The 25,770-nt window shown below is 41.7% G+C and overlaps 1 protein-coding gene across 2 annotated transcripts in view; it reads right to left on the bottom strand.

Moving 5' to 3' along the window:
- Window positions 1-25,770, bottom strand: part of EPHA4 (EPH receptor A4) — a 152,735-nt gene that overhangs the window by 81,425 nt on the left and 45,540 nt on the right. For both annotated transcript variants that reach the window (XM_081192572.1, XM_081192571.1), the window contains exon 4: window positions 7,838-7,993. In XM_081192572.1, coding sequence (XP_081048698.1) covers window positions 7,838-7,993 — 156 coding nt within the window. The remainder of the gene's footprint in view (window positions 1-7,837; window positions 7,994-25,770) is intronic.

The following is a 25,770-nucleotide window of genomic DNA, read 5'->3' as shown; positions in this document are numbered from 1 at the left end:
GAGGGGAGCGGATAAAAATCGGAACACTCGCAAGACGTTTTCATCTTGCAAAGCAAGCCCATAGGGAAAATCGTCTTGCGAAGCAGCTCAAAAACGGAAAACCCTTTCGTCTAGTGGGTTTTCCGTCTTGCGAGGCATTCGTCTTGCGGGGCACCACTGTAACTGCACTGCTCTGAGGGAACATTCTTCCATTACTTTTATTTATTTAAATATTTATAAACCACACTTTCATTAAAAAAAAAAATACAGCAAGGCACCTGAAATTATATCACATGAAATTATAACTTGTACTTATGTTTAGGATAAATCAGATGTGCTATCTCCATATCTTAGCATACTGCTGACGCACTGCAAGTGTGCAGTTCAGAATGTGCGGCTCAGGCAGACAGCTACTCAGCACATCCAGAATGCTGAAAGACAACTGTGTCTGGCACAGAGGCTTCTGTCTTCACTGATGATACCAGATCAGATCAGACACTGAAACTATGAGCCTGAGGTCAAAAGGCATCTTCCTACGATCTACACACAAGGCAGGGCATGCAGCTGCCATGGGGAAGAGGAATCCCATTGAGAAGCACTGACCCATGGGGTGGGTGAGCTCAGCGAGCCTTATTCATTTACTGGACACTGTGGGTTGCTGGGGAGCAGTGCCCCCCAAAACCATCTCAGCAAAGCACAGAGTCCACCTCTTTGCCAAGGACACTGTACTTTCCTCCATCACTTTGCAGCTTTCTCTGCTAACATTCACCACCCCAGACCACTCCTCTTTGATTTATTATTCATTTCATGAAATAAATATACTTCTTGATTGTAGGAAAAAACCTCAAAGCAGTTTACCAAAAAAGATAAAGCAGTAACGTTATCACTTAAAAAATCTACAGCCAAAACATACAGAAAGTTAGAACCATTTTAGAATAGACTAAAACAAATTAAACACATACACAACATCTGGGTAAGGTAAAGGTAAAGGGACCCCTGACCATTAGGTCCAGTCGTGGCCGACTCTAGGGTTGCGGCGCTAATCTCGCTTTATTGGCTGAAGGAGCCGGTGTACAGCTTCCGGGTCATGTGGCCAGCATGACTAAGCCGCTTCTGGCGAACCAGAGCAGCGCACGGAAACACCGTTTACCTTCCCGCCGGAGCGGTACCTATTTATCTACTTGCACTTTGATGTGCTTTTGAACTGCTAGGTTGACAGGAGCAGGGACCGAGCAACGGGAGCTCACCCCGTCGCGGGGATTCGAACCGCCAACCTTCTGATCGGCAAGTCCCAGGCTCTGTGGTTTAACCCACAGCGCCAACATCTGGGTAGACTTGTCTAAATAAGAATGTTTTCAGCAGGTGCCGAAAAGAATACAGTGAAAGCGCCAGCCCTGGTATCAGTAGGCAGGGCGTTCCAAAAGTGTCAGTGCGGCTGCACTAAACAACCAAGTTCTCATAGATGTGGCGAAGGTATTATGTGACACTTGTCATGGCTGCATCTGGATCAGGATATCTTGGACACCGTAGTTCATGCACTGGTAACCTCAAGACTAGATTGCTGCAATGTGCTCTATGTGGGGCTGCCCTTGGGCATAATATAGACACTCCAGCTGGCACAAAATGCAGCAGTTCAACTGCAGATTGGAGCATATGGACAACAGCAGGTGAGACATCTCCTAAATCATCTGCACTGACTACCCATATCCTACCAGGCCAGGTTCAAGATTCTTGTGTTGCTATAGCCCTGGACAACTTGGGTCCAAAATACCTAAAGGATCACCTTATATTCCCGCTTGTTACAGATGGGTGCTCCAGGTGTTACAGATACCCAACTGGACTCCACTAGCAGTTGGGCATTTGATATCTCCGATTCCATGCACTTTTCCAGCAGAGATTCGGCAGGAATACTCACTTTTGTGTTTCAGGTGCCTTTTAAATATTTTTTAAAATGTTGCTAGATCTATGCTGCTATCTAAAATGTCCCTTGAGTAGCTAGACATTTTAATGATTGTTTTGTATCTCTTTTAAATGTTTTTATGTTGTTGTATCCTACCCTGATGTTTTGCGTGATGGCAGTATGGAAATACTTTTATAAATAAATAAATAAATACCAATATCTGTCTTCCACAAAGGTTTCTCTTTATAGAAATATAAGCCATAAACATAACATCTGAGCAACTGATTCAAAGAGAACAATATTGGTGATCCAACTGGCAGTGTAAATTGTAACTTTACAAAAATAAAACAAAACCCTGATATTCTTGAGCCAAGTTTTTGATGTTGGGTATGCTAACAATTTATAGGCTGTGTGCAGTGCATTTTCTAACCAGTGCATAAAAATTAAGCATGCAATTTTCATAATTTGTCATGGGGATTGTATAAGGAGGGTGGGGGAGGAAAGCTTTCTCGTTTCCTTTTCCTCCAGTGTGAGATTCAGGAAAAACAGAAAGCTATTAAGTCTACCTTTCCTGGCCTGGAGAGCTAAGATGTAAAACCAAAGATGTAGCTATTAAAATAGTTAAAGGAACAGCTGCCCAAGGAACAATGATGAACAAAAGTGGAGTCTTGTGAATGTCTTAGCAACTAAAATAAATAATTAGCAACAATAAGACCTTCCTCCTACCAACACCCAACAAAATTGGAGGGAGGGTGATTTTCTGTTCATTCCAGGTGTTTTCCTTTAAATTACCCATTTCTTCTTCTTTTTTCCTTTTTTTTAAACCTGGCCTAATAGTGAACAGAAACCTGATTTTACAAGCCAATGGAGCAGAGTGTATGTTTTTGCTAGAAGAATGGGTCTCAGATTCTATGTTTTATTTCTTCATTAGAAGGCCGTCACACTGAGCGATTACTAAATGCAAGACTGAATGAGACTACTGGGGTTAAATAGAGCATAATGAACAAAGAAGGTGCTTGATTATTATAGCTGTCAGCACAAGGGAATTGGGTTTATCACCTGGTTTAACCAACTGGTAAGAAGAACTGAGATAAGTGTGAAAGATCCTCTGTTGTTTGTGTTCTTCTCCATCTCACCATGTCAAAAAAGTTAGGCAAACCAAGATGCTTCCTCTAAAACAGATCTTTAAATAGAGCTCTTTCCCCCTGCCTCATGACATCTCTCTCTTTTTTAAAATGGTTGCCTTCTCTAAAGTTTGGTTTCACTTGAACTTCTGGTTTTCAGTTTTCATATTTATTCCATGTTTCTATAGAAGTTGTTTAAAATATTGTTGTGGTCTATTAATTTTGAAGTCATTCATGTGCTTGACTTGATTATTCTAATGTTTAATTATATTATGATGCCTCATTTAATGGACCAGTGTTAATTTATAACCACATATATTAATTGCAGATTTATAAACCACATTACAACCAAAAGTTACAAAAGTGGTGTGCAATGAAATAAGATACAAGAGGATGCCAACTCTGTAAACTGAAAGCAATGAAACCATTTCCATAACTGTACAATTATTATTCGAAAAAATGACTGGCTCCCACTTCAAGTAAACAAAAAATGTCTTCCAAAGCTGCCTAAATATAAAAATTCTCGGTGCTTCTCTAAATTCAGCTGGTAATTGATTCCAGAGGGCTGAAGACTGGTTTCCAGTACATACCAAGCGCACCTCTGGTGCATACGGTACTCTTAGCAACAGGAGCATCTGAGCAACAGGAGAGTATTCTGCAGGTGAATAACATCTTTGAACAGTATAGAAACTAACCTGCTCTTCCTCTTTATATCATTATCTTTATATCATTAATATATACAAAAAAGAGCTTCACATAAACACAGTTATAATGTTTCTATCGTATAATTTCCACTTCACTGCAGACCTAAATTGAGGGCTTCTGTTACCTCTGTACACCACACTGGGCTAGCATACTTCACCAGCACTATGGTGAACAGAAAGTCCCGAACATCACGATAAGCACATCCTCATTATCACAGGGTTTCTCCAAATAGCCATAGCCTTATCCAAGAAACTTGGAATATATCTTCAGCAGTGTCTCTATACACTTTAAACCAGGTTCATCACAAACAACCTGATCCTTTTTGCTCAATGTCAGGGATGGAATTTAAGGCCATCCACAACAGCAGTCAGTTTTACCTCTGAACCACAGTCTACTTTTTAAGTGGCACAGCTCCTAACCAAGAAGATGTTCTGAAAACTATTTGAAGGGAGAAAGTCAGAACAAAAGAGAATGATTGGAAAGAAGATATCGCTCTGGACAGAGCTCATAGCCTGGCTCCATGAGAAATGTTTCCACCAAGATCTAATCACACACAATCCATGGATCACAACCATTTAGAATAATTCAGAATTTAGAACCACTTAGAATCAGTGCTATTCTTTACTCATCCATGACTTGTTCTCTTTTGCTGGTGCTCTTCCAAAATTTCTGCCTTGCCTTCTTGAACAAAACAGACTCCCTAACTAGCTGCTAGAAAATCTGACAAGACTGTCTTCCTATCATTTCAAAATAAAAATATTCAGCAATTATTCCCTTCCTTAACAAGAGAGACCAAAACCACAGAACATTCCCTTAAGACTTTAGAGATATTGAACTTTTGGGTTAATTATTTTCAAAATATTTGTTATCTTTGGTTCAGCTGACTCTTTCATAAGATCCCATACATGGCCAAACCATAACTCATTAAAGCTTCATTCAGCCGGTTTATCCTTTCTCTGGCTTTCAATCCCTGAAATTCCTCCAGTGTCTAACCACATTTCGGTGGGTTTAGAGGTATCTGTGTTAGATTGTGGTAAGACAAGTAAATGCAGACTAGTTCTTGGCGTGTTTAGCCAACATGCACTCCAGGCTCTGGCCAACTTGATCACTGTGAATGGGCAGTTAGGTGGCCAGGAACTTAAAACAAAATAACAGTAAATGTTATTTGATCACTAGGAAGCTCAATCTGAATTTTGGCACATAAAACCTCTCAGGTTTTGGGAAGGTGACCAAATCATCCTCCACCCTGCTAGAGGGAGGGACAGAGAAAGAATTTTGAGCAAGTTCAGCACTTTGCATTCGGAGTACAAGCGTTTCCAGCTTAAAGATGAGTCAGCTACTGAAGAGCAGCTTTGAGAGGCTGCAATAGTGAGTCTTTGAGAGCATAATGGAGAACCAGAAAATTTGCTGTCTGCTTCAGGAGTCGCTTTGTTTCTACTGCTGGAGGAGGATCTGAAAGCAACTCTGAAGGGTGACCAGAATAAGAACCTTCCTGTCAGCAGATATAAGGGTTGAAAGCTGAAGTAGAAGCACAGCTACAGAGCACAGCCAGTGTTGGTAAAGAGATCTGAGGAGGTGGGTGGATGCCTTGGTACAGGTGTCAGTAGACTTTGGCTCTCCAGATGTTGCTAAACTGCAACTCCCATCAGCCCCAGCAAGCATGGCCAACGGACAGGAATATTGGGTGTTGAAGTTCAACAACATCCGAAGCACCAAAGGTTTCCCAAACAAGCCTTAGTACCTTAGATTATTCCATGGACTTTCTATCGGTAGCTGAAAATTTAAAGGATTTGGCTAACACTGAACGTGTAAGCAGCTATGAGCACAAAAAGCTATACAAAGATTGGCAGGCATGAGACAGCTGCTGGGATAATATATAGCCCAAAATTGTGGCCTGGCCCCCTTTGTATCTCAGCAACATGAGAAATTAGTTAGGATAATAGGATTCAGAACTCATTTGATTCTCTTTTGTTTTACTTCTCTTAGCCATTAGCTAAAAAGCGGGCATAGCAAGATTCTAATCAAAGACGACCAGCAGACTCTCTTTACAATAGAGGGCAGCATGAACGGATAACTTGCTACAGAAAATCTTTGCTCACCACCATGCACCCATGTCCCATATAGACTGAGACTGTCACATCCAATCAGAACATGAAAAGAACTAAGTAATAGTTGGGCATTTGACCAGTCAAAAAAGATTTGGCCAATTAACAACTCAAATATTGTCAAATATTTGTCCAGTACTTTAAAAACATTCTGTTTTCTTTTTTGTGGGTGGAAGAAACTTTAAAATCAACAGGTTTGTTATTTTGCTAATTACAAATGTAAAACTTGCTAACTGCTATTTTGAAACCACGAAGTTAACCTTTTAAAAATCTAACAAATTACTAAGACCTTGCATGAGGTTAGAATCATTCTATCAGTGTGAATGATTCACTGTACTGTTCTCTTTGGCTTTTGATTTAAAAGAGAGGAGTCTGTCTACAACTGCATTTTTTTAAAAAATGAATTTGAAACAGAAATGAAGCAAAGTAACAGTATATTTGTTTTTCTTTTCTTTTTTAAAGTAGTGGACTAGAACCAGGGAAACCAAGGTTCAAATTGCCTTCTCAGCCAGGAAACTCACTGGGTGACCCTATGTCTGTGTTCTAAATGTCCTTGCCCTGAGGCAGAGTGGCCCAAGGACAATTAAAACATGGCCTTTGTGATATGAGCACGCTGAGCGTGCCACCTCACCCTCTGGGCACTTCCACTGCAAGCTTTCTGGTGAAATTAAGATATAATCTCAGTAGAGAAAGGGCTCACTTGCAAAATGCCCTTTGCATGCTCTCACAGAGTTTCTCAAACTTCTTGAGATTTTAAAGATGGATGTAACGAATTCATGTGCAATGCAACAGACGTGTTATTCTTGGCTTGACTATCACCAGTGCAGTGTCTGAGCAAAGCTGATTGTAGGTGGGCCTGAAGAAATTGGGGAAGGACCCTAGACAAAGGAGGATGCCATCCTGTTTTGCAGGTGGTGCACAGAAGCAGCCAAGCAAACCCTTTTGGTGAAAAGAAAACCCTGTGGGATCTATATCAATGAACAATGATAGAAACTCCACAGCAATGGATGGATGTTGTGGTAATGGGCACATAGCAGCAGAAATAGGAAATAGATTGAGAACCATGCAGTCCTAAGTTTCATTCGCTTTTATTTCAGCGTGGCCAAAAAGCCTATCAACTGAATAATACAACCTTTTTTTACCCGGTGGTTGCATCCTGATGAAAATCACAGCATCCGGCGGTGACTGATTTTGCAAATGCTCTATCTTGTGTTGAAATCATGCCTTGCCGCTTCCCATTACTTTGATTCCTGACATGATATGTGAGCAAAGCATCTAGCAAGACCAGTCACCATGCCAAAAAACAACCATGGGCAGGGGGTAGGTATTAATGGCTACCATTGACAAAGCCTATGTATAATCTCCAGTGTCAAAAGCAGTTTTGCCTCTGAATACCAGCTGTTTGAGATCACAAGCAGGAGAGGGCTACTGGGCTCATGCCCTGCTTGTAGGCTTCATGAGAACATCTGGTTGGCCACTGTGAGAGCAGAATGCTGGACTAGATGGGTCCTTGGTTGGATCCATGAAGGTTTTCCATGCGTTGTTATAGAAAAAGACCAAAGTCATCTATTCAGAGCTGCCACAAACCATCCTTTACATGCCTCTTTCTTTCAGAGCTTCTTTTCTCCTGTTTTCTGATCACATCACATATGCAAGGCTGTGATTGTCCCTCATTATGCGTACACAGTGCAGCCTTAAGGCACTTCCACGGTGCAGACACCAATGCAAAAAAAAACACACCAAAAAAACCCAAAATGGAACTAGACCCTCTTATTCTGGCTGTTGACCTACATTCTGTCACTTAATCACAAAGTTTGCTTTCCGTTGTGTAGCAGGAGAAAGGACCCGGTATTGACATATTGTGTTGACTTGTTTAAAAGGGAATGGTTACTGAATGTCCCTGTCACCAACCAGACATTTTTCATAGCACGATCTACATCTCTGGGGAGTGTCTCATGTATAAATTATAAGAGCAGCAAGAGAAGGAGGAGAGGAAAATTAATAAATGAAGGCATCTGACTTACGTGTGCAGGGCATGGAGGCAGCGTCGTTCTCTGCTCGGAAAAAACCCGGGTCACAGGTGCAAGAGGTGGAACCTTCCAAGATGGAGAAACTGTGAGGCGGGCACTTAGCACAGGCAACATCTGTTGAGAGGGCCTTGTAGTATCCAATCTTGCAAGCTTGGGAAAAGAAGGGGGGACAGAAAAGAAGAGCTGTTACTGGTATAGGACTTGATAATAAATTGCTACCTCATTTACTCAGCATTCAGACATGGGGCACTTTTGAAAGAGGAAAAATGATGTCTGCTTAGCACCGGGAGAGAAATTAACCAGCCAAGGAGCACTTGACTGCTCGCTCTCCAAGCAAGGAAGGCAATTTTTAATCCCGATGAGACCCCCATTAACAAGTAGGCCTGTAGAGCTTACAAGAGCACCTCTAAGCATGTCCATGTAGCAACTTGGTTGGAAAATCTGTCTCATTTTCTTCCCTGCGTGGGTTTATTATGTAAACCCCATTTCCTTACTTCCCACCTGCAGACACTCTCACATTGCAGTAAACAGGGTGCAGTTGTTTTAATTCCATGACTACTTTCGAAAGGCAGCTGATGGTGTGACACTGCCAATTTTTGAGATGGAGCGGAATAAGACCCTACTGTGATTGGCAGTCAACCTCTTACTCTCGCATGCCCAGAAAAGGCAATTCTCCCTTCTGCAGAAGCCAATTAATTTGCTTTCCTCTCCCCAAGAGACAAAATCAACACTCCGCCCCTGAGCTGGAGCATACCAGTGGCTGCACTCTTTGATGCCAAGGCCTCATGTGCAGCAAGTGTTCAGTGACATCACCTTCATAAATATGATGCTTACATGGATGACTACTTTTACATCATTGGGATTAAAAAAAAATACTCTTAAGTATCATTAAGAAAATCTTTTGAACAGTGGCATACAAGCATGTCCCTCTAACAAATTTTGGCTAGGGCTAAAAATAAAAAAAACACCATCACCAGACGTTGAAACAGAGAAAGTCAACTAGGCAGCTTTATAAAGGACAAAGAGCAAAAGAAAGGATGGTTACTGCCAATATTTACAGCATGACTCACTTTCATGTTTCTTATTTTTATCACACAGTCTACCTTTAGAGTTCCCTTGCTCTTTGCTTCTACGCCTCCAGTAACCATTTGCTTTCAGCTATTCTCCCACTCACTCCACATTCTTTTATATGATTTAATTTCCCCCACTTTTATGATGTACTTGTAACAGCCACGGATTTCTGCAACATGTTTGTAAAGGAGCAAGTCACTTCACCCTTATTAACTGAGGCCATTTATGGAATCTCCTTAACAAGTCAAAACTTTACGAAGTGTGGTGTAGCGTCCATAAAAATCACTGTGGGATCAATCTTGCCCTTGCTTGCTTCGGCTGTCACCGGACCAGGGAATCTTATAAAAACACATAGCTCTGGTGACTAAGATTTATGCTTTCAGCGTTTACACACATCACATAATTAGATAGGGTTCAACTTGCAAGGTGCTTTCTGGCTACGCTTCAAATGGCCTTGGGGCTTTGATTAAAAGAAAAAAAAACCCGCGCAACATTGGCAAGGAGAAGCAAAGGGGTCAAGCTCAGCCTCCCCACATCAAACACAATTAGTCCCCAAACACAAATGCAAACCTATTGGGTACAGTCCATCATTCTGCCAGCCACATCAAACAAAGACAGTTTGTGCAAAAAGAATGAGCCTCCTCAAAAGATAAGCAGCTAAGAAGGTACAAATTACTGTTTCAATGAAGAAAAACCTAGGTTGAAGGTCTTATGGAGGAGGCAGATTAATAGATCTGACGTGGTTGGTATGGAAATTCTTTTTTCAATGACATTTTTTAAAATTTTAATTAAACAAGATCTGATATCCTGAAAAATGGTAAGAAAAGTTTGAAGCTTCTTGGAATTTACAGTGATGATAAATACTAACCAAGCCTGAAGTTGGACTGGAATCATTGTATATCACACTGACCTATTTTCCATCCTGACCTGAAAATCCTCTTCCAGTGCAGGAGCTTAGTGCAAAAATAGTTCACTTCTCACTGCAAATTTAAGTTGGATGCACACAGAAGTTCGCAAAATTATCCATGACATCCCCTTCAATTGCAATTATAAACCTGTCCGGCAATTTTATCCTCATGAAGACCTACAATTAATACAGTAAGTTATTTCAGACTGGTTCTGATTCTTGGGTGTCCCTGGCAAAACAGGGAAGTACAAGCTGGCAAAAGCCAAATACAGTGGTACCCCGGGTTACGAACTTAATTCATTCTGGAGGTCTGTTCTTAACCTGAAACTGTTCTTAACCTGAAGCACCACTTTAGCTAATGGGGCCTCCTGCTGTCGCCGTGCCGCCGCTGCACAATTTCTCTTCTCATCCTGAAGCAAAGTTCTTAACCCGAAGTATTTCTGGTATCTGAAGAAGTGTGCATGCACACGAAAGCTCATACCAAGAACTAACTTAGTTGGTCTTTAAGGTGCTACTGGAAGGAATTTTTTTATTTTGACTATGGCAGACCAACACGGCTACCTATCTGTTACTATTTCTGGGTTAGTGGAGTCTGTAACCTGAAGCGTATGTAACCTGAAGCATATGTAACCCGAGGTACCCCTGTATGCTGAACATTTCTTATCACACTGTGCATCTGTCAGTTCTCTGTCTATACGCAGGACGCATAAACATTACAAATGCATTGTTCTAGATGTCAAGGTAACACATGCTGTCATGTGTTATTCACATGTGTTAATGTGTTAATCACATGTGTTAATGTGTTAATCATGTGTTAATCAATCATGTTCTACAGCTGGATTACGAGAAATCAATTACAACAATTCTAATGTTCTGGACTTTGAGACAACTTCAATGTTAGCTGAGAAACCAGGTTATATTTGAAAGGAGTGTTAACTACATCACATGTGATGCCTGTGGAAATAATGCCACCAGTGATGGGAACCATATCTAACCTGAACAGTAAATATTCATGGGAAAAGTATGTTTTGATAAGTAGCCCAAATGTGATGGAACTTTCACCATAAAGATGCAATTATGCAAATGTAGTCATCAATTAATTTAGTCTTACTGGATTCTTTTGGGCTGTTTGAATGTATATTTGAAACCTGCATAGGCATATAGCTTCAATGTGAAATACTCCCAAAGGGCCAGCCATATTAGTTCATTGCAGCAAAAACATCAAAGTGTCTTATGAAACCTTAAACACAAACCATTTTATTTCTATGGCATAAGATTTAGGTGCTAAAGCCCGCTAATCAGATAAACTGGACAGTATTATTATTAAATGCATTACCCACCATTCACCAGCAGGTCCCAGGGCAGGTTATAACAATTAAAAACGGTTTAAAAGGATTACAATCACAAGAATATGGTGGGACCTGAGAACACACATCTTAGGTGTCAAAGGCCAACGAAAACTAGTCTTTAACATGCCACAGTCACTAGAAGTGCACTATTTTGTTTCTACCTAGGCAGGTAAATTCTTGCAAAACCATGCAATTTCTGGGTTTTCATAGAATCTGCCCTTTTGTCCTCAGGGTTTCTGGGGTAATCCTGCCCATCTCTGAAAGCCATGGAGCATCAAATTTTATTTTATTTAGACTGTTGGCTATATTATGTGTATCATTTGTTGTTGTTATTTATGTATTATTTTACCAAACTGAACTAATTTCTTTGATTATTTTATGCCACATACTGCTTTGGTGCTTTTTGCATAACAGCCAAAAAATGCTATATATACATAAATAAATAGCCTCCCAAATGACATGTATGTGTGTCCTAGCATTCCTATATTCAGACGAAAAACCATTAATTTTCTGGATTTGAGCATTGTGGCTTTTGAGGTTTGTAGTATTGGCATTTCCTTATAGGCAGCTTGATTCTCAAATTGAGCTGTTCTGACAGAAAGCAGTAAAGGAAGTTGGGAGGGGAAATCCAGGGAATCTGAGCTCCTCAACTAACTAACTCCTCTCCCTATCTGCAAAACCTTCTCCCTTACAGTGGCCAAACGTCTTTTAAGAAAGAGGATCCATTAGAAAACCATACAGGAATGAGATCATTTCCCAACCACACTAAAAGGTACTTTTGAGCTTCTCTCAAAACTATTTTATGTCATATGCGGATGATGTCAATATGGACGTTGTTAATGGCACAGCCTGTAAGTCGCAGTAAACCACAGCAAATACCTTCCTACTCTGTTTCACTCTTCCACATGCTACAATCCCTAGCTTACTTACATCTGAACCAGGAGTCATGGTTTCTTTGGCTCCCAACAAACCATTATACGTAGTCAAGGTTTGTGGAGTGGAACAAACCACAATTCCTGGTTCAGACACAATGCTAAGCTAGGCATTATGGTTTGTTTCTTCCATGTGCTGCTGGACAGCAGTCTAGAAAAATGGGAACACGGCAAATCATTAATTGCGTTTTTAGTGTGACATTTAAATGAGGCCAATGTGGGATTTAAAAAACAAACAAAGCATTTTTATACTGAATATATATTCTAGCCAATGCAAGCTTTCCGTTCACATTATAGACCCATTTAAGCAAAGAAACACATCCCCTGCAGGCAATTTGGGGCTCCCTCCTCCATTTTTAAGTCCATGCACATTGGTTTAAAAAGGCTTACTGAGCCCCAAAGTTGCTATTCTCCCTCCCCCCCCTTCCCTTTCCTTCCAAGCATTACATTCTTTTCCTTTCTACTACATTAAACCCAGTTCATTAATTTTTCAGGACCCAAGAAACCTCTCTCTAAAGCTCTGTCTGAGGCAAACAGCCATTTTGCTTTAGCTGTAGAAAATCCCATAACTGAATTCATGGTTTTCTTCATTTTGCTGTGTTCAGATTCAATACATTCCAGCTCTTGGCACCTTCCTCTATTTGCTAATCCACTGCATTTGTTCAACATTTCTTTACATCTTGATAGACTTCTATGTCACAATCTAATCTAGCTCTGTAAAGGGTTTCTTTTTCTTTCTTTTTTTGGCACGGAAAATCAGCTGACACACCTATTATGACTGACCAAGGCCCTTTCAAAAGAAAACAAACTTAAGATATTATACAGTATTTCTGAATGTTAATGAATTGGTAGAAAAACAAGCAAGCCCGCATAGATTCCCATTTCCTGAAAGTCTTTATTGCACACTCAAGACAATCCTTCATTCTTTCCTTTCTCTTGGGAGGATTTTCTGGAGAGGACAGAGCGTGAATGGCTCGCAAAAGATGTATTCTTGCACGGCTTGCAAAAGATGCCATTGTAAAAAGATTAGGTCACATGAGCAGTGCAAACTTTGAATTCGATTCCCTTAGCTTTGCCTTAATTAGTTCTTTCCATTAGAAAGAGAGAGTGAAACAAGGCCAAGGGGAGACATTTTCTTTTATCCAGATCCCACACCGACATGACAAGGTTATAATTTAATACACGGGTGGAGGACCTTTTTCCAACTCGAAGGCCGCATTCCTTTCCGGGCAGCCTTCTGGGGGCCACATGTGGGTGGAGAAATGAGCATAAAGTTTACCTTTGTACAGTTCTACACACGCATACCCTGTCTCTAACCCAGGCAAGAAGAGTTATTATCAGTGGTCAAAGACACACCATGGCCAGGCAAAAACCCTCGAGGATGGCGTGAAGCAGGGAGTGTTGTCTGGAGAGGGTTCTGAGGGCCAGGCAGAGAACCTGGATTGATTCATTTGGCCCCTAAACCTGAGGTTGCCCATCCCGATTTAATACATTACTGTCTTTACAATCTGGACAGTAAACACTCTGAAACAGGGGGAAACAAAACTGTGCCACCTGTATGGACTCCCTGGCTCCCTCCCAGAACATTAATTTTATTTCTCATACGGTGGTACCTTGGGTTACAGACGCTTCAGGTTACATACGCTTCAGGTTACAGACTCCACTAACCCAGAAATAGTACTTCGGGTTAAGAACTTTGCTTCAGGATGAGAACATAAATCGTGCTCTGGCGGCGCAGCAGCAGCAGGAGGCCCCATTAGCTAAAGTGATGCTTCAGGTTAAGAACAGTTTCAGGTTAAGAACGGACCTCCAGAACGAATTAAGTACCGTACTTAACCCGAGGTACCACTGTATAGGTAATCTCAAATGAAGTCACAAGTGCACATCATTCTGTTATATTATAGCTCCTTATGGAATTAAGTTGTCCACCCAAAAATTGGATTTATTTCACCAAAGTAGCACAATTCCAAATGTACCAATTTGCAAGCAGGTATCATGTGCAGAGATTACCTCATGGGTCACAGGTATGCACAGGAACCATTCAACAACATGCTTTCCTGTCAACATTTCAGCACAACAACCAATATCAACCAATGCATATAGAAGGTGGACTTTGGGAACTAGGCTTTACACACTTAAGCCCTCTTCAGAGGTTTTGTTTGCTTGCATGCATGAAGACAATCCACAAAGTTGGTTAGTTATTAAATTTATATACCACCTTTGTCTTCCAAGGAGCTCAAGGTGGCGTATCTGGTTCTCCTTCTCCCCATTTCATTGTCACAATAACCCTGTAAGATACATTAGGCTAAGAGATGATGAGTGGCCCAAGGTCACCCAGTGAGGGAAATTGGGGTACTCTGATAAGTCTTGCCCTCCTCAGTGGACCACTCTTTACATCTCCCTTCCCCATTTGGAGGATGAAGTTACGAAGCAAGGAGTCTCCTCTACCTGTGGAGACTCCTTGCACCTTGGCAAATTCAAGGTTCTAGGATATATAGGGGGGCCTTCAAAAGTACCAAAGGATTTCCACTTCACAAATATCCTCCCAACGTGTGGGGAACCTTAAACACTCAAAAGGTGATGCAGTTGGGGGGGGCGGAGAGACAGGATAAAGGCTTGCCAAAAGGCTCCCACTGTCCTTTACGCAGTTACCTTCTTGCAAATAAAAACAATGTCCAGATAGAGCTATGGCGGCATTCAGTTCAAGTTCAAAGCCACTACTGTCTGTGTAAAACAGTTTCTGAATCAGAGATAAAATGACTGCAAAAAACAACAACCCTGTGCTTTATGCATTAGCAGAGCTTTCCTCATTGCTGTGTGGTGAGCTAAGAGCCAGCGAAAGGAAGCCCCCATAGGCCTTCAGGAATGCAGGCATGCTGTATTTGCCATGCTAGGGAAGCCCAATTGCATACACGGGCTGCTACTAAATCCTGTTGAGAGAAAAAAGCCGTATAACATTGAATGCCATACAGTGCTACTGAAATGCCATATAACACAGTGCCTTTTTAAACAACTGGAGGCAAGTAATCAGTAATATACAGTGGTACCTCGGGTTACAGACACTTCAGGTTACATATGCTTCAGGTTACAGACTCCGCTAACCCAGAAATATTACCTCAGGCTAAGAACTTTGCTTCAGGATGAGAACAGAAATCGTGCTCCGGCGGCACAGCAGCAGCGGGGGGGGGGGGATTAGCTAAAGTGGTGCTTCAGGTTAAGAACAGTTTCAGGTTAAGAACAGACCTCCAGAATTAATTAAGTTCTTAACCTGAGATACCACTGTATAGAGAGGCATGCCTGGCGCCATCTTTATCCAGTTTTAGGTGCCAATAAAGACTCTTTTTAAAGGCCTGTTTCATTGTGGCCTGTTTTAGTGGGGCAGGACTTGCAGCCTGAGGGTGGCTGGTTGTTGTTGTTGCTCTTGTGTTTATCATATATTTATAAAATTTATATACCGCTCTTCATCTGAAAATCTCAGGGCAGTTCACCAGATAACAATGCAGTTCACAAAATGTAATTTGTGCTTTTTATCTTGTATTTTTATCTTGTATTTAAAGGTTGTGTACTGCCCTGAGTTCTGCAGGTGAAGGGCGGTATACAAATTTAATTAACAAATAAATATATGAATTATTTTTTTTAAAAAAAGTTTTTAACATTGTTTTAAATTGATTTTAAAGGAAGTCGCTTTGAGTTAGACTGTAAGGGAAGTGACTAACAAACACAGTACAATAATAACAATGTATTTAATGTATTCATTACAATCTACCTACCTGCCTACCTACTGTTGTGTATACATTAAGAAGGGCTTTGTCCTACGAACTGGACTTTAGATCCCCAAGGATACAAAGCCTGTTTACTTTTGTTCTTGAACAGTAGCATAATATGTAGAGGCTTCTGTAACAAGGCAACATGTGTAACAGAGGAAAAATAAACTCTTTAAGGAGGTAGGCTCAAGTAACCCACTTCCTATCAATTGTCTGCAAACAAAAATAGCAACAGCATAACTTTTTTAAAAAATGCAAAAGGGGGGAAAATGCCTTGCTAGTGTGTTGCTGTATGCATTCTAGACTGATGATCACTGGTTTACAATATCGAGAGCACCTGCTACCTTGGAAAATAGCTGCAATTTATATTTTAGTGGCACTCAGTGAAATAAAAAGATAGACGTTCCATCTCTTCCCCTCCCCTCCCCCTCCCCTTTAAATAGATTCTTTTTCTCAAATTATAACAAAACCACATCTGCCACACAAGCGGATAGCTTCTTCTTAGCTCTCTTTTTATTGTTATTACCATCTCTGAACAGATTTCCGGGTGTTAATTATAGAACTCAATTGTTTCAATAGCCTCTCTTGATGAGCTCTTTACCCCACACCAAGAGACCCCTCAGTAATTGTGCAACTGTTTGGAGTCCCAAAGGTTTATCATAACTTTTCGACAAGCTGTCCTTTTATTGGATCTTTTGACCCAAATGTCAAAGGGAGGAGAGTCACCCCTGTCTCCATGAGACAAAAATTTCAAAGGTTTTTTCCTTTACCCAACATCTGGAAAACAATTCATTTTCAGGCCATTAGTATCATATGCACAATTGTCTTGTGGGGGGAGGTTAAATGTGAAGGTTTTAAACAGAATGAATATGTCTCTTGCACACACACAAAATGCAGTATTTTCCTAGTCCAATCTAATTACTCCATGCAGGGCTTCAAGAATGATATAGATCCTTAGAATTCAGAAGGACTGCGGGGAAATGAACTTTCTCTAGAGCCCTTCTTACATTCATGCTGTAGAATTCAATGTGATGGACCAAATTGCTAAATAAAAACAGCTCCCTTTGATCTTGGGCACTGTTAGCGTCTTGTCTCCTATGGTTAGAAGCTGCACCGTATATTGAAAATTAAATATAATATCTGTATTCTTTGCATATCCACATACTGGTGAGTTGAACACTGTCTTGCAAGGTCAAATTTTAATACTACATCACTATACAAAAGGGAGGAAAGGAGCAACCAAAGATATATCCTTATTTTCTAATTTGCGGACGCTCTAAGGAAGTTTGATTCAGCCTTGCCAGCCAGTTGTCCACTTATCTGGGGTAGGTAGGAATTATTTTTGTTTGAATAGTAACTGTGTTTGTTATACTCCCCACCACCACATGAAACCAGCCTAGGCTAGTAGTAACACTTCATGCACATTGACCTCCCTCCAATTTCTTTGGAAGGCTAAATTGTGTTTAAGGACCAAATTAATATTTCACGCAGGAAAACAGCAGAAATCTGAATGGGTGCTATTTGTAGACTTGCATGCAGCCATCTGGATGACTCTTAAGTAATTCTATTTGCACACCACCTTGATTTTTCGGTATATGGCTCATAAGTCTGTGTCTTCTGCAAAATACACTATGGTGAAAACATTATGAAGGCCAGACCAAAGCCCTCAATTCATGCCCCCCAGAGGGCTAAGGGGAAACTCACAACAAATTTGGGACACAGAGGTAGGAGAAAGTGTGGAAATGGTACTTCACAAGCAGAAGTCCTTACAGGGATGTCCAAAGTCTGTTTTGGGGGCCTGATCCGGCCCACCGGTCAGTTTAATCCAGCCCCTGTGGCAGTTTATTTCCTGGGGTAAAATTCTAAAATAAAAAAGCTCAACATACAACTTCAATCCTAAAAAAAAAGTCAACAACTATGGTTGGCTCTTTGGTCAGCCCTCAAGGTCCTTCACTTCATCAAATCTGGCCCTCTTTGAAAAAAGTTTGGACACTACGCGAATGGGACAACTTTGTTAGATACAACTCAAGGTCTTTTTTGAAGCGTCTCCAATGGTTGCTGCTCAACTCCAGGAAGTAACACATTGTGTTCTATTCAAGCATTCTAAAGAAACCAGCACAGCAACTTAAGAGTGTAATATGAGGTACAAATAACTGAGACCTCTAGAAAGTTGGACAGTGTTCTCGAAGCTACAAACATGAGTCTGACCAAACTGCGGGAGGCAGTGGAAGACAGGAGTGCCTGGCGTGCTCTGGTCCATGGGGGCACAAAGAGTCAGACACGACTAAACGACTAAACAACAACTAGAAAGTTAAGGAAGAATGACAATTCCTCTCTGGTTTCTTCTGACGTAGACTGAGGGAGAAACCCTTTCTATTTAAATTTCTTGTGAGTTCCTAATGTATTGGGGAGAGTTGGGAAATACAATTAAAGGAAAATATATGACACCCTCTTTTAATAATGGAAACAAAGATTTAGGACTTGACAGTGGTGCAGTGACAACAAGAAAAGTTATTAAATTTATCAGCCATCAGGTTTTTGGCTTTCCACGTATATCCTTATGTAAAAAGGTAAAGGTAAAGGACCCCTGGATGGTTAAGTCCAGTCAAAGGCAACTCTGGGGTTGCAGCGCTCATCTCGCTTTCAGGCTGAGGGAGCTGGCGTTTGTCCACAGACAGCTTCCCGGGTCATGTGGCCAGCATGACTAAACCGCTTCTGGTGCAATGGAAAACCGTGATGGAAACTAGAGCGCACGGAAACGCTGTTTACCTTCCCTCCCAAGCGGTACCTATTTATCTACTTGCACTTACGTGCTTTTGAACTGCTAGCTTGTCAGGAGCTGGGACAGAGCAATGGGAGTTCACCCCATTGTGTGGATTTGAACCACCGACCTTCTGATCGACAAGCCCAAGAGGCTCAGTGGTTTAGACCACAACACCACCCACGTCCCTGTGGCCTTATGTATTAAATAGCAGTCTCTAATGAACAGTTCAGTAAATTGTGGAGTGCATAATTTTAAAGGGAAAAGATGTAGAAAACAGCAGAAGGACATCTAATGAGCTGCACTTAACAGGATTCGTTTTAGGATTACCGCTAGCAACGTAGACAATGCCAAGGTAAACATGACCACTTACTACAGCTTTTAGCAAAAAGAGGCCCTGTTGTTTCCTGGTATCAAAGCACTAAGTAGTAATGTGATGTTTGGTGACCTTACACTTGAATAGCTGTTCACATGCATCATTCTGAACATTCATACACTAGCACTATAGCTCTAAAGAGGAAGCTATAAAATGTTAGCCTTTATATTTATAAATAGATGGTTGAAATCAAGTTTGTTTTAAATCCCAAAACCTAGAAAAGGATTTTATTTTATTTTTAACGCCCACCAAAATGCTTCAGAGCAAAAGAAAAGAGCTTGTGGTACATGGCAGAAATGCTTCACAATTTCACAGTGCTGGAGGGTATTACTAGGTATTCTTGGTACCCACTTCAGGGCCATTGACATTGCAAAGATTGCTCCAACTTGCACTTGAATTCCCCCTTCCCCTGCCAATTGAGTAACATTTAATACTGGTGTCAGCAGCAAGTGGTGCTGAGCGAACAATAATATCTGAACTAGCTTTCCCATTTCAAACTGCTCAAGCTGCTGCTATGCTTATTATAGGCTTCATCTGAGTTGGGAAATTTAATTGCTTCTACTGAAAGATGTTAAGATTCAGGAAATGAGTCAGCTAGTAAATTTCAGGGAGCTAGCCATTTTTAAGGGAAAACTCAGCGAGTCATTTCTCTCTTTATTGAAGCAAGTAAGGGCAATCCGCGATGACATTGTTAAATTGGCACTTTTAAAACCTAGATCAGTGAAGCTTTCCTTTTCACGTGGAAAAATGAATGCCTAGATCATACAGGCATGTTTATCTTTGATGACTCAAACATCAAGTGATGATGTGCACATGTGAATAGTCCATCACACATTTAGAAAACTCAGGTGAATCTCTTTCATCTTCTTACATCATACAAAAATGTGTGCTACATACCCAATCTATTATTATTCTTCAAAAAGAAAAGAAAAGCAACTTAGGAAGGAGGTTTTTCCCATGCAGAAGCAGCCTGGGAGAGGATGCTTAACCCTAAACGGTTTCGATGTAGGATTTCCTAAAGACTATCTTTCCCCATACAAATCTGCCTGTAAATTAACCTCATTTTCTGATGCTCTGGTTCTTATGCCTTTAGAGCAAGAGCTCTCCCAACTTCTTACCCTTAGAGCAAACTTGGGACAGCTAAAATTTACTGAGGTCCACCATTCACAAAATGGTAGTGCAGGAGCAGAACCAGCCACAAAATGGCAGCAAATGGAGGCTGAGTTTGACATAATCAGCCGACAAAGACTTCATAATGCTATCTGATCCATCTTTGGAAACTGCAGCTTTCTTTGCCACAGTTCTCCAAGCAGGATTTGCTGATGCAGAGCCTCTAAATGGAAGAGTCATACATAAAAATTATTTTAGCCCCACATGCCTCTCAAAGTTTTCCCCCCCCACCAACCATCATTTCTTCTCCCAATCTCCTTTCACACGCAACTTCTGCCTTATTCCCCATCCAAACCTCAACTGACAGTTCCTTTCATCCCTCCTCCTCCCCACTGCTTTTACATTCACTTTTTCTTCCCATAACGTTTCTCATCTCTTATCCCTTTCATTCCATTCTCACTATTGCTATTATCATTATTAAGTACTACACTTTTATCTCACTTTCTAATTTCCTTCTTCCTTTGGCCCTTTCCTCTCAGGGGAGACTTTCCTTCCCTACTCTCCCTTCCTCCCACACTCCTGGACTCCTTTACTCAGCATGCAAGGTGTTGCTATGAACTATAGGTTATGGTACATGGTATGGTACATGGTACATGGAAGGCAGGTGAGGATACACTGGGCAGGCTGTGGCACTGAGAGCCACCTGAAAGCGACCTACAGTCCACTGATGGGTCCCAGTCCACTGTTTGCAAAACACTGCTTTAAAGGTTAGGTGGGTGGCTGACTACCAGGGAAAGATGCTTTGCGGTGAGACCTAACTCTGGAACTGGAGACTTACCTGGCACCGTCATGATTATCTTTCAGGTGCCAGACTAGGTTTGCCCTGTTTTATTTAGTTATGTTCTTAATGCATTTATGCCGCTGCTTAGTTTGCTGCTGTTAATTGCCAGTTTTAGGATCTTTTACTGCATCTGCAGATTGGAACAGGGAAACACAGGCAGTGTAAAGATTAAATATCTCCACCCTCCTTGCATTGCTATTCTCAGTCACCCCATTACTAAAAACTCCACTTGTGCTCTGATGCTTCCACTTGCACATAACATGTAGCTGGTCCCTCTGACTCAGTGTGCTTACACACTGAGCAGGCAGTGTGCAAAACGCTAATGAAAAACATGCATGCGTGAACTATTCCCAATTTCAGCCTGGATAAATTCATGGTGGGGAGCATAGACATACAAAGAGAGTCCAGCAGCAGGTTGCTTTATGTGCAGAAAAAACATTGGTCTTTTCCTATAACATCAGAATCAGCGGGGATTACAAGCTAGCCTACTAGGGAAGCCTTTACAATCTCCTCCTCTTAAAGCTTACTAATTGCCTGAATCCTCACATTAACAACCCCTAATCCCATCGTCAGGAGGCCTGCTTACAAGTTCCTTTAACCACTGTGGGGGGAGAGGAAGCAGAGATCTGCATCTGTAAGGATCCTCCAGTCTTCTGGGATTATCACTCATCTCTTAAAACATTAACAGATCAGCAAAAGGGCAATTAAACTCCCAAAGTTAGATGAAGGCTGTGATAGTGCACAGAAATCTCTGGACTAGAAGAAGGGCCAACATTTCCTTGCCCTTCTTCCACCAGTGGCATCGCTACCTGAACAAGGGGCTACTGGGAAGCAGCGCAGAGTTAAAGTATGGAACTTTCTCCCACAGGAGGCAGTGATGGTCACCAAATTGGATACTTTTAAAAAAGGATTGCACAAATTCATGAAGAATAACACCATCCATGTCTACCAGCCACAGTGGCTAAGCTTTGCCTCCATGGTCGGTGCCAGTAATGCTTCTGAATACCAGTTGCTGGAAACCACAGGAAGGGAGAGGGCTCTTATGCTCAGAGGTCTGCCATGAGGGTTTCCCACAGGCATATATGTGAATAGCCAATGTGATAACAAGATGCTGGTCTAGATGGGCCATTGCCCTGGTCCCGCAGGCTCTTGTCTTCTTATGAAGCAAGAAACTATCATCAGATATCATGCATCCCTCAAAAAATGGGACATTCCTCCCATTGCAATGCGCCACTGCAGGTTGCGTTGCTTTCATGTTGCGAACAGACCTCCGGAACGGATCCCGTTCGCAACCAGAGGTACCACTGTATTATTTGCCATAACAGAGAGCTTCTGCAGTAGTGATAACAACTTTACGTGGCTGCTCCCTTACCCATGTCAAGCAACTTGTCTAGATCCTATCTCATCTCAGCCACTTTTTCCTGTCCCTATCTTTCTGGATGCTGTCTCTTGCCAGAGAAATGCACAAAGTTCCACATGTGCTTCTGCTGTTGCTTTTGTTCTTGGTTTCAAATGGCCAGCAGGCCTTTAGAGCCTGAAGAAAAGCAGAGATAAGAGAGGGCAAGAAACATCAGGCCTTGTTGCCTCAAGAAAGATGTGCTATACTGGGACTAGGAAGGGTTCTGGTAACACTAGGAATTGTGGGATGGGGAGACATCCCTTGCATATATTGGACATCTGAAATGGGCTATTGTGGTGATATAAGAGGTAGGTGGAAGTGTAACCTTATTGGACTTTACCAATTGGTTGGGTAAGCGTTGCTCTCGGACGGGAGGAAGGAAGTCAAATGAAACCGAGGGTTGGTTCAGAGAAAGAGTTTATTCTGCTCTCCGGATAGCAGAAGGCACTTGCGTGGTCAGTTCACAGCAAGTCCAAAGAAATGAGAAATTTCATGCAGTATATATATCCTCCAGGCACCCTCTCCCTCCTTCCCCAGGAATCCAACCACGTCAGCCTATGTACGCAGGTTGACATCACATATGTTCCTGCTCTGGTATTCTTAACCATAAAAGGGTATTCCTTCCTGTACTTCTGACCATAAAAGGATCTTCCTGTTCCTACTCTTATCTTGGAGCAAGAGGTCACCATCTCCAAGAGACTGGAGATGCCACCAGATCTTGTTGGACTTCCAATTCCCATCAGCCCAAGCTAGTATGGTCAAAGAGCAGGTGGGAGTTATAGTCCGATAATGTTTGGAGGGTATCAGAATGGCAAGCACTGCAATAGAAAGTTGTTGGGCTGTGGTGACACAGGGATTCAGAAGGAAGAACATTTTCCTGCTTGGTGGCAAATCATGCATACATCATAAATTAATTGCAGAAATTAATTGCATGCTTGATTTTTGGTACTCGAGCTTACGAGAGTCCCCAGCAAACCTTAATAAAAGACACTGAAAACAGTGAACTGGTCCAACTTGTTCTCCTTTTTAGCTTTAGCAGGAGCAGCAGTTCAAAATTGTAAGAATGACTAAGGAAAACCTATCAGAGTGATCTTAAACATGTTACTGGAAGTCCCAGTGGAGGTTGCTTCGATGTGAGGAGCTTAGGATCAGTCTGACTTCCAAATGAGCAGTATCATAGCCACTATGAATATTAATTTGAGACAATTCATAGATACACCTCCGAAAGCATTGCATAATGATCCCTATAAAAACTATCAATCCCTGTCTAAGCTGTACATCAATCAAAATACTAGCATGCAAATCATATCCATTAACAGCTCCATACTTGATTACCCATGACATTTCAGAGAGGGCCATTCGTTTGATGAGTTGCATCCGTCATCTTTACCCTTTGATATTTTGGATTCACCAACATTAATATCACATTACAATTGCAGACATTTTAGAGAATAATACACTTTTATGCCAGTAGATAAGAAGAGAGCCAGCAGCCTTTTTTCCTGTTCTTCCCGAAACAAACACAGCAATTCTGGGTAGGTATAGTATTTTCTACAACAACACCCACTTTGTTGAGTGATGGTAACTTTTCCATGTAAGTCGGTGGAAAATTCAGGACAGATAAAAGAAAGTAATGCATGCAATTGCTTTAAAGGGATAACTGCCACCTAAATAAGAAGCTATAGGGAAGCAGCACAGAGGAGATATCATCCACCGCCCCATTGTTCCCATGGAGAATAGAACCAATTTGCACTAGAGCAGAGGTGGAGAACCTTTGGTCCTCCATATGTTGTTGATCCACATTTCCTGCCAAACCCATAGAGCATGGGCAATAGTCAAGACCAATGGGATTTGCAGGCCAGCAACATCGGGGGTGGGGTGGGGGAGCAAAAGTTCCACACTGGAGCATTGGGTCAAAGCTGAAACACCACTTGGCAAAACATCCCATGCTCCCTGCTTTGTGTCTTCTTGTTGAGAATGTAAACTTGTTGAGAATGTAAAAAGAAAGAAAATCAAGTTTGCATCAATGACCTATCCATGTTTTCAATATGTACCATATTTTTCACACACTTCAGTTTCCTATATTCAGAATACAGGGTAGATACGGATAACCTGAAGCCATGTTGTGGCCACTTTAAGCTTATTATGTGGGACCTGTAATTAACTGGCAAATAATCGTCTGTAAATCTCTGGTTGTGCAATTAAGCCCAGCATTACCACCCTTCTGAGGCCACTTGAAAATCTGAGGATCCAAAGAAGTAACAGAGACGGTAGTGTGGGGCTTATTCCAAGTCAGGTCAGTGGTCTATCCCTATCAGCTCTCCAAACAGCAAACGGGGATCTTTCTGAGTCCTCCCTGGAGGTGACAGCACATGAATCTGGAACTTCATGCTTAGCATATGCTCTACCAGTGAGCTACAGCCCATATCAAAATTGAGAAGCTACTGCAGAGCAAACAGAGTACTAAGTCAGAACATTGGCCCACCTAGTTCAGTACAGTGGTACCTCTGGTTATGAACTTAACATGAACTGTTCTGGAGGTCCGTTCTTAACCTGAAACCGTTCTTAACCTGAGGGACCACTTTAGCTAATGGTGCTTCCCGTTGCCACCATTGCGCAATTTCTGTTCTCATCCTGGGGCAAAGTTCTTAACCTGAGGTACTACTTCCGGGTTAGCGGAGTCTGTAACCCCAAGTGTTTGTAACCTGAGGTGTTTGTAACCCGAAGTACCACTGTAATGTCTACTAACTGATTGGCAGTTTTAGGCCAACTTTTCCAGTCATACCTGGAGGTGCCAAGTGAAACCTGGAACCTTTCAGCATACAAAGGGTGTGTTCTACCAGATAGTAAAATTGGGTTTAACATAGTAACAGTGTGGTTACTTGAACCATTAAAAGCACAGGGTAAAATTATCCTCCTCCTCCAATCATTATCATCCCCATTATGTGAACTGTTGTGATTACAATAAGTGAGTGAACTTCTTCTTCTTCTTCTTCTTCTTCTTCTTCTTCTTCTTCTTCTTCTTCTTCTGACCTGAGCACAACAGCACCGCCCAAGCGCAAACGCTTGGAGTACCCTTCACTCTGAAGCAACCGTACATGAAGACACCCATAGCAATTTCTGTGATCCTGGCATCTTGGAAAAAGGAAACCCCCATCATAGAAATGGCTCATGTGAGCATCTAGTCTGCACTAAAGTAATTCCATGCGATTACACAGACAACCAAAAATGGCCCTCCAAGTCCCTCTGTCTGGCCCTGGAGACTTGAAACTCTCAGCAGGCCATCCCTCACCACCCCTGCTCCTGGTTTTTACGCAGTTGGGATGTAGCCTACTAAATACAGAAATCAGAGTCACATCCCTTTGTCCACCCACTTTTGCCCATGCCTCTGACTATACTCACCATTGACCACAGAAG

The sequence above is a fragment of the Podarcis bocagei genome, assembly GCF_964188305.1.
Source record: "Podarcis bocagei genome assembly, chromosome: 4".
Taxonomy (NCBI): Eukaryota; Metazoa; Chordata; class Lepidosauria; order Squamata; family Lacertidae; genus Podarcis; species Podarcis bocagei.
The sequence above is the reverse complement of the archived record's forward strand: the minus strand, read 5'-3'. Positions and strand labels throughout refer to the sequence as shown.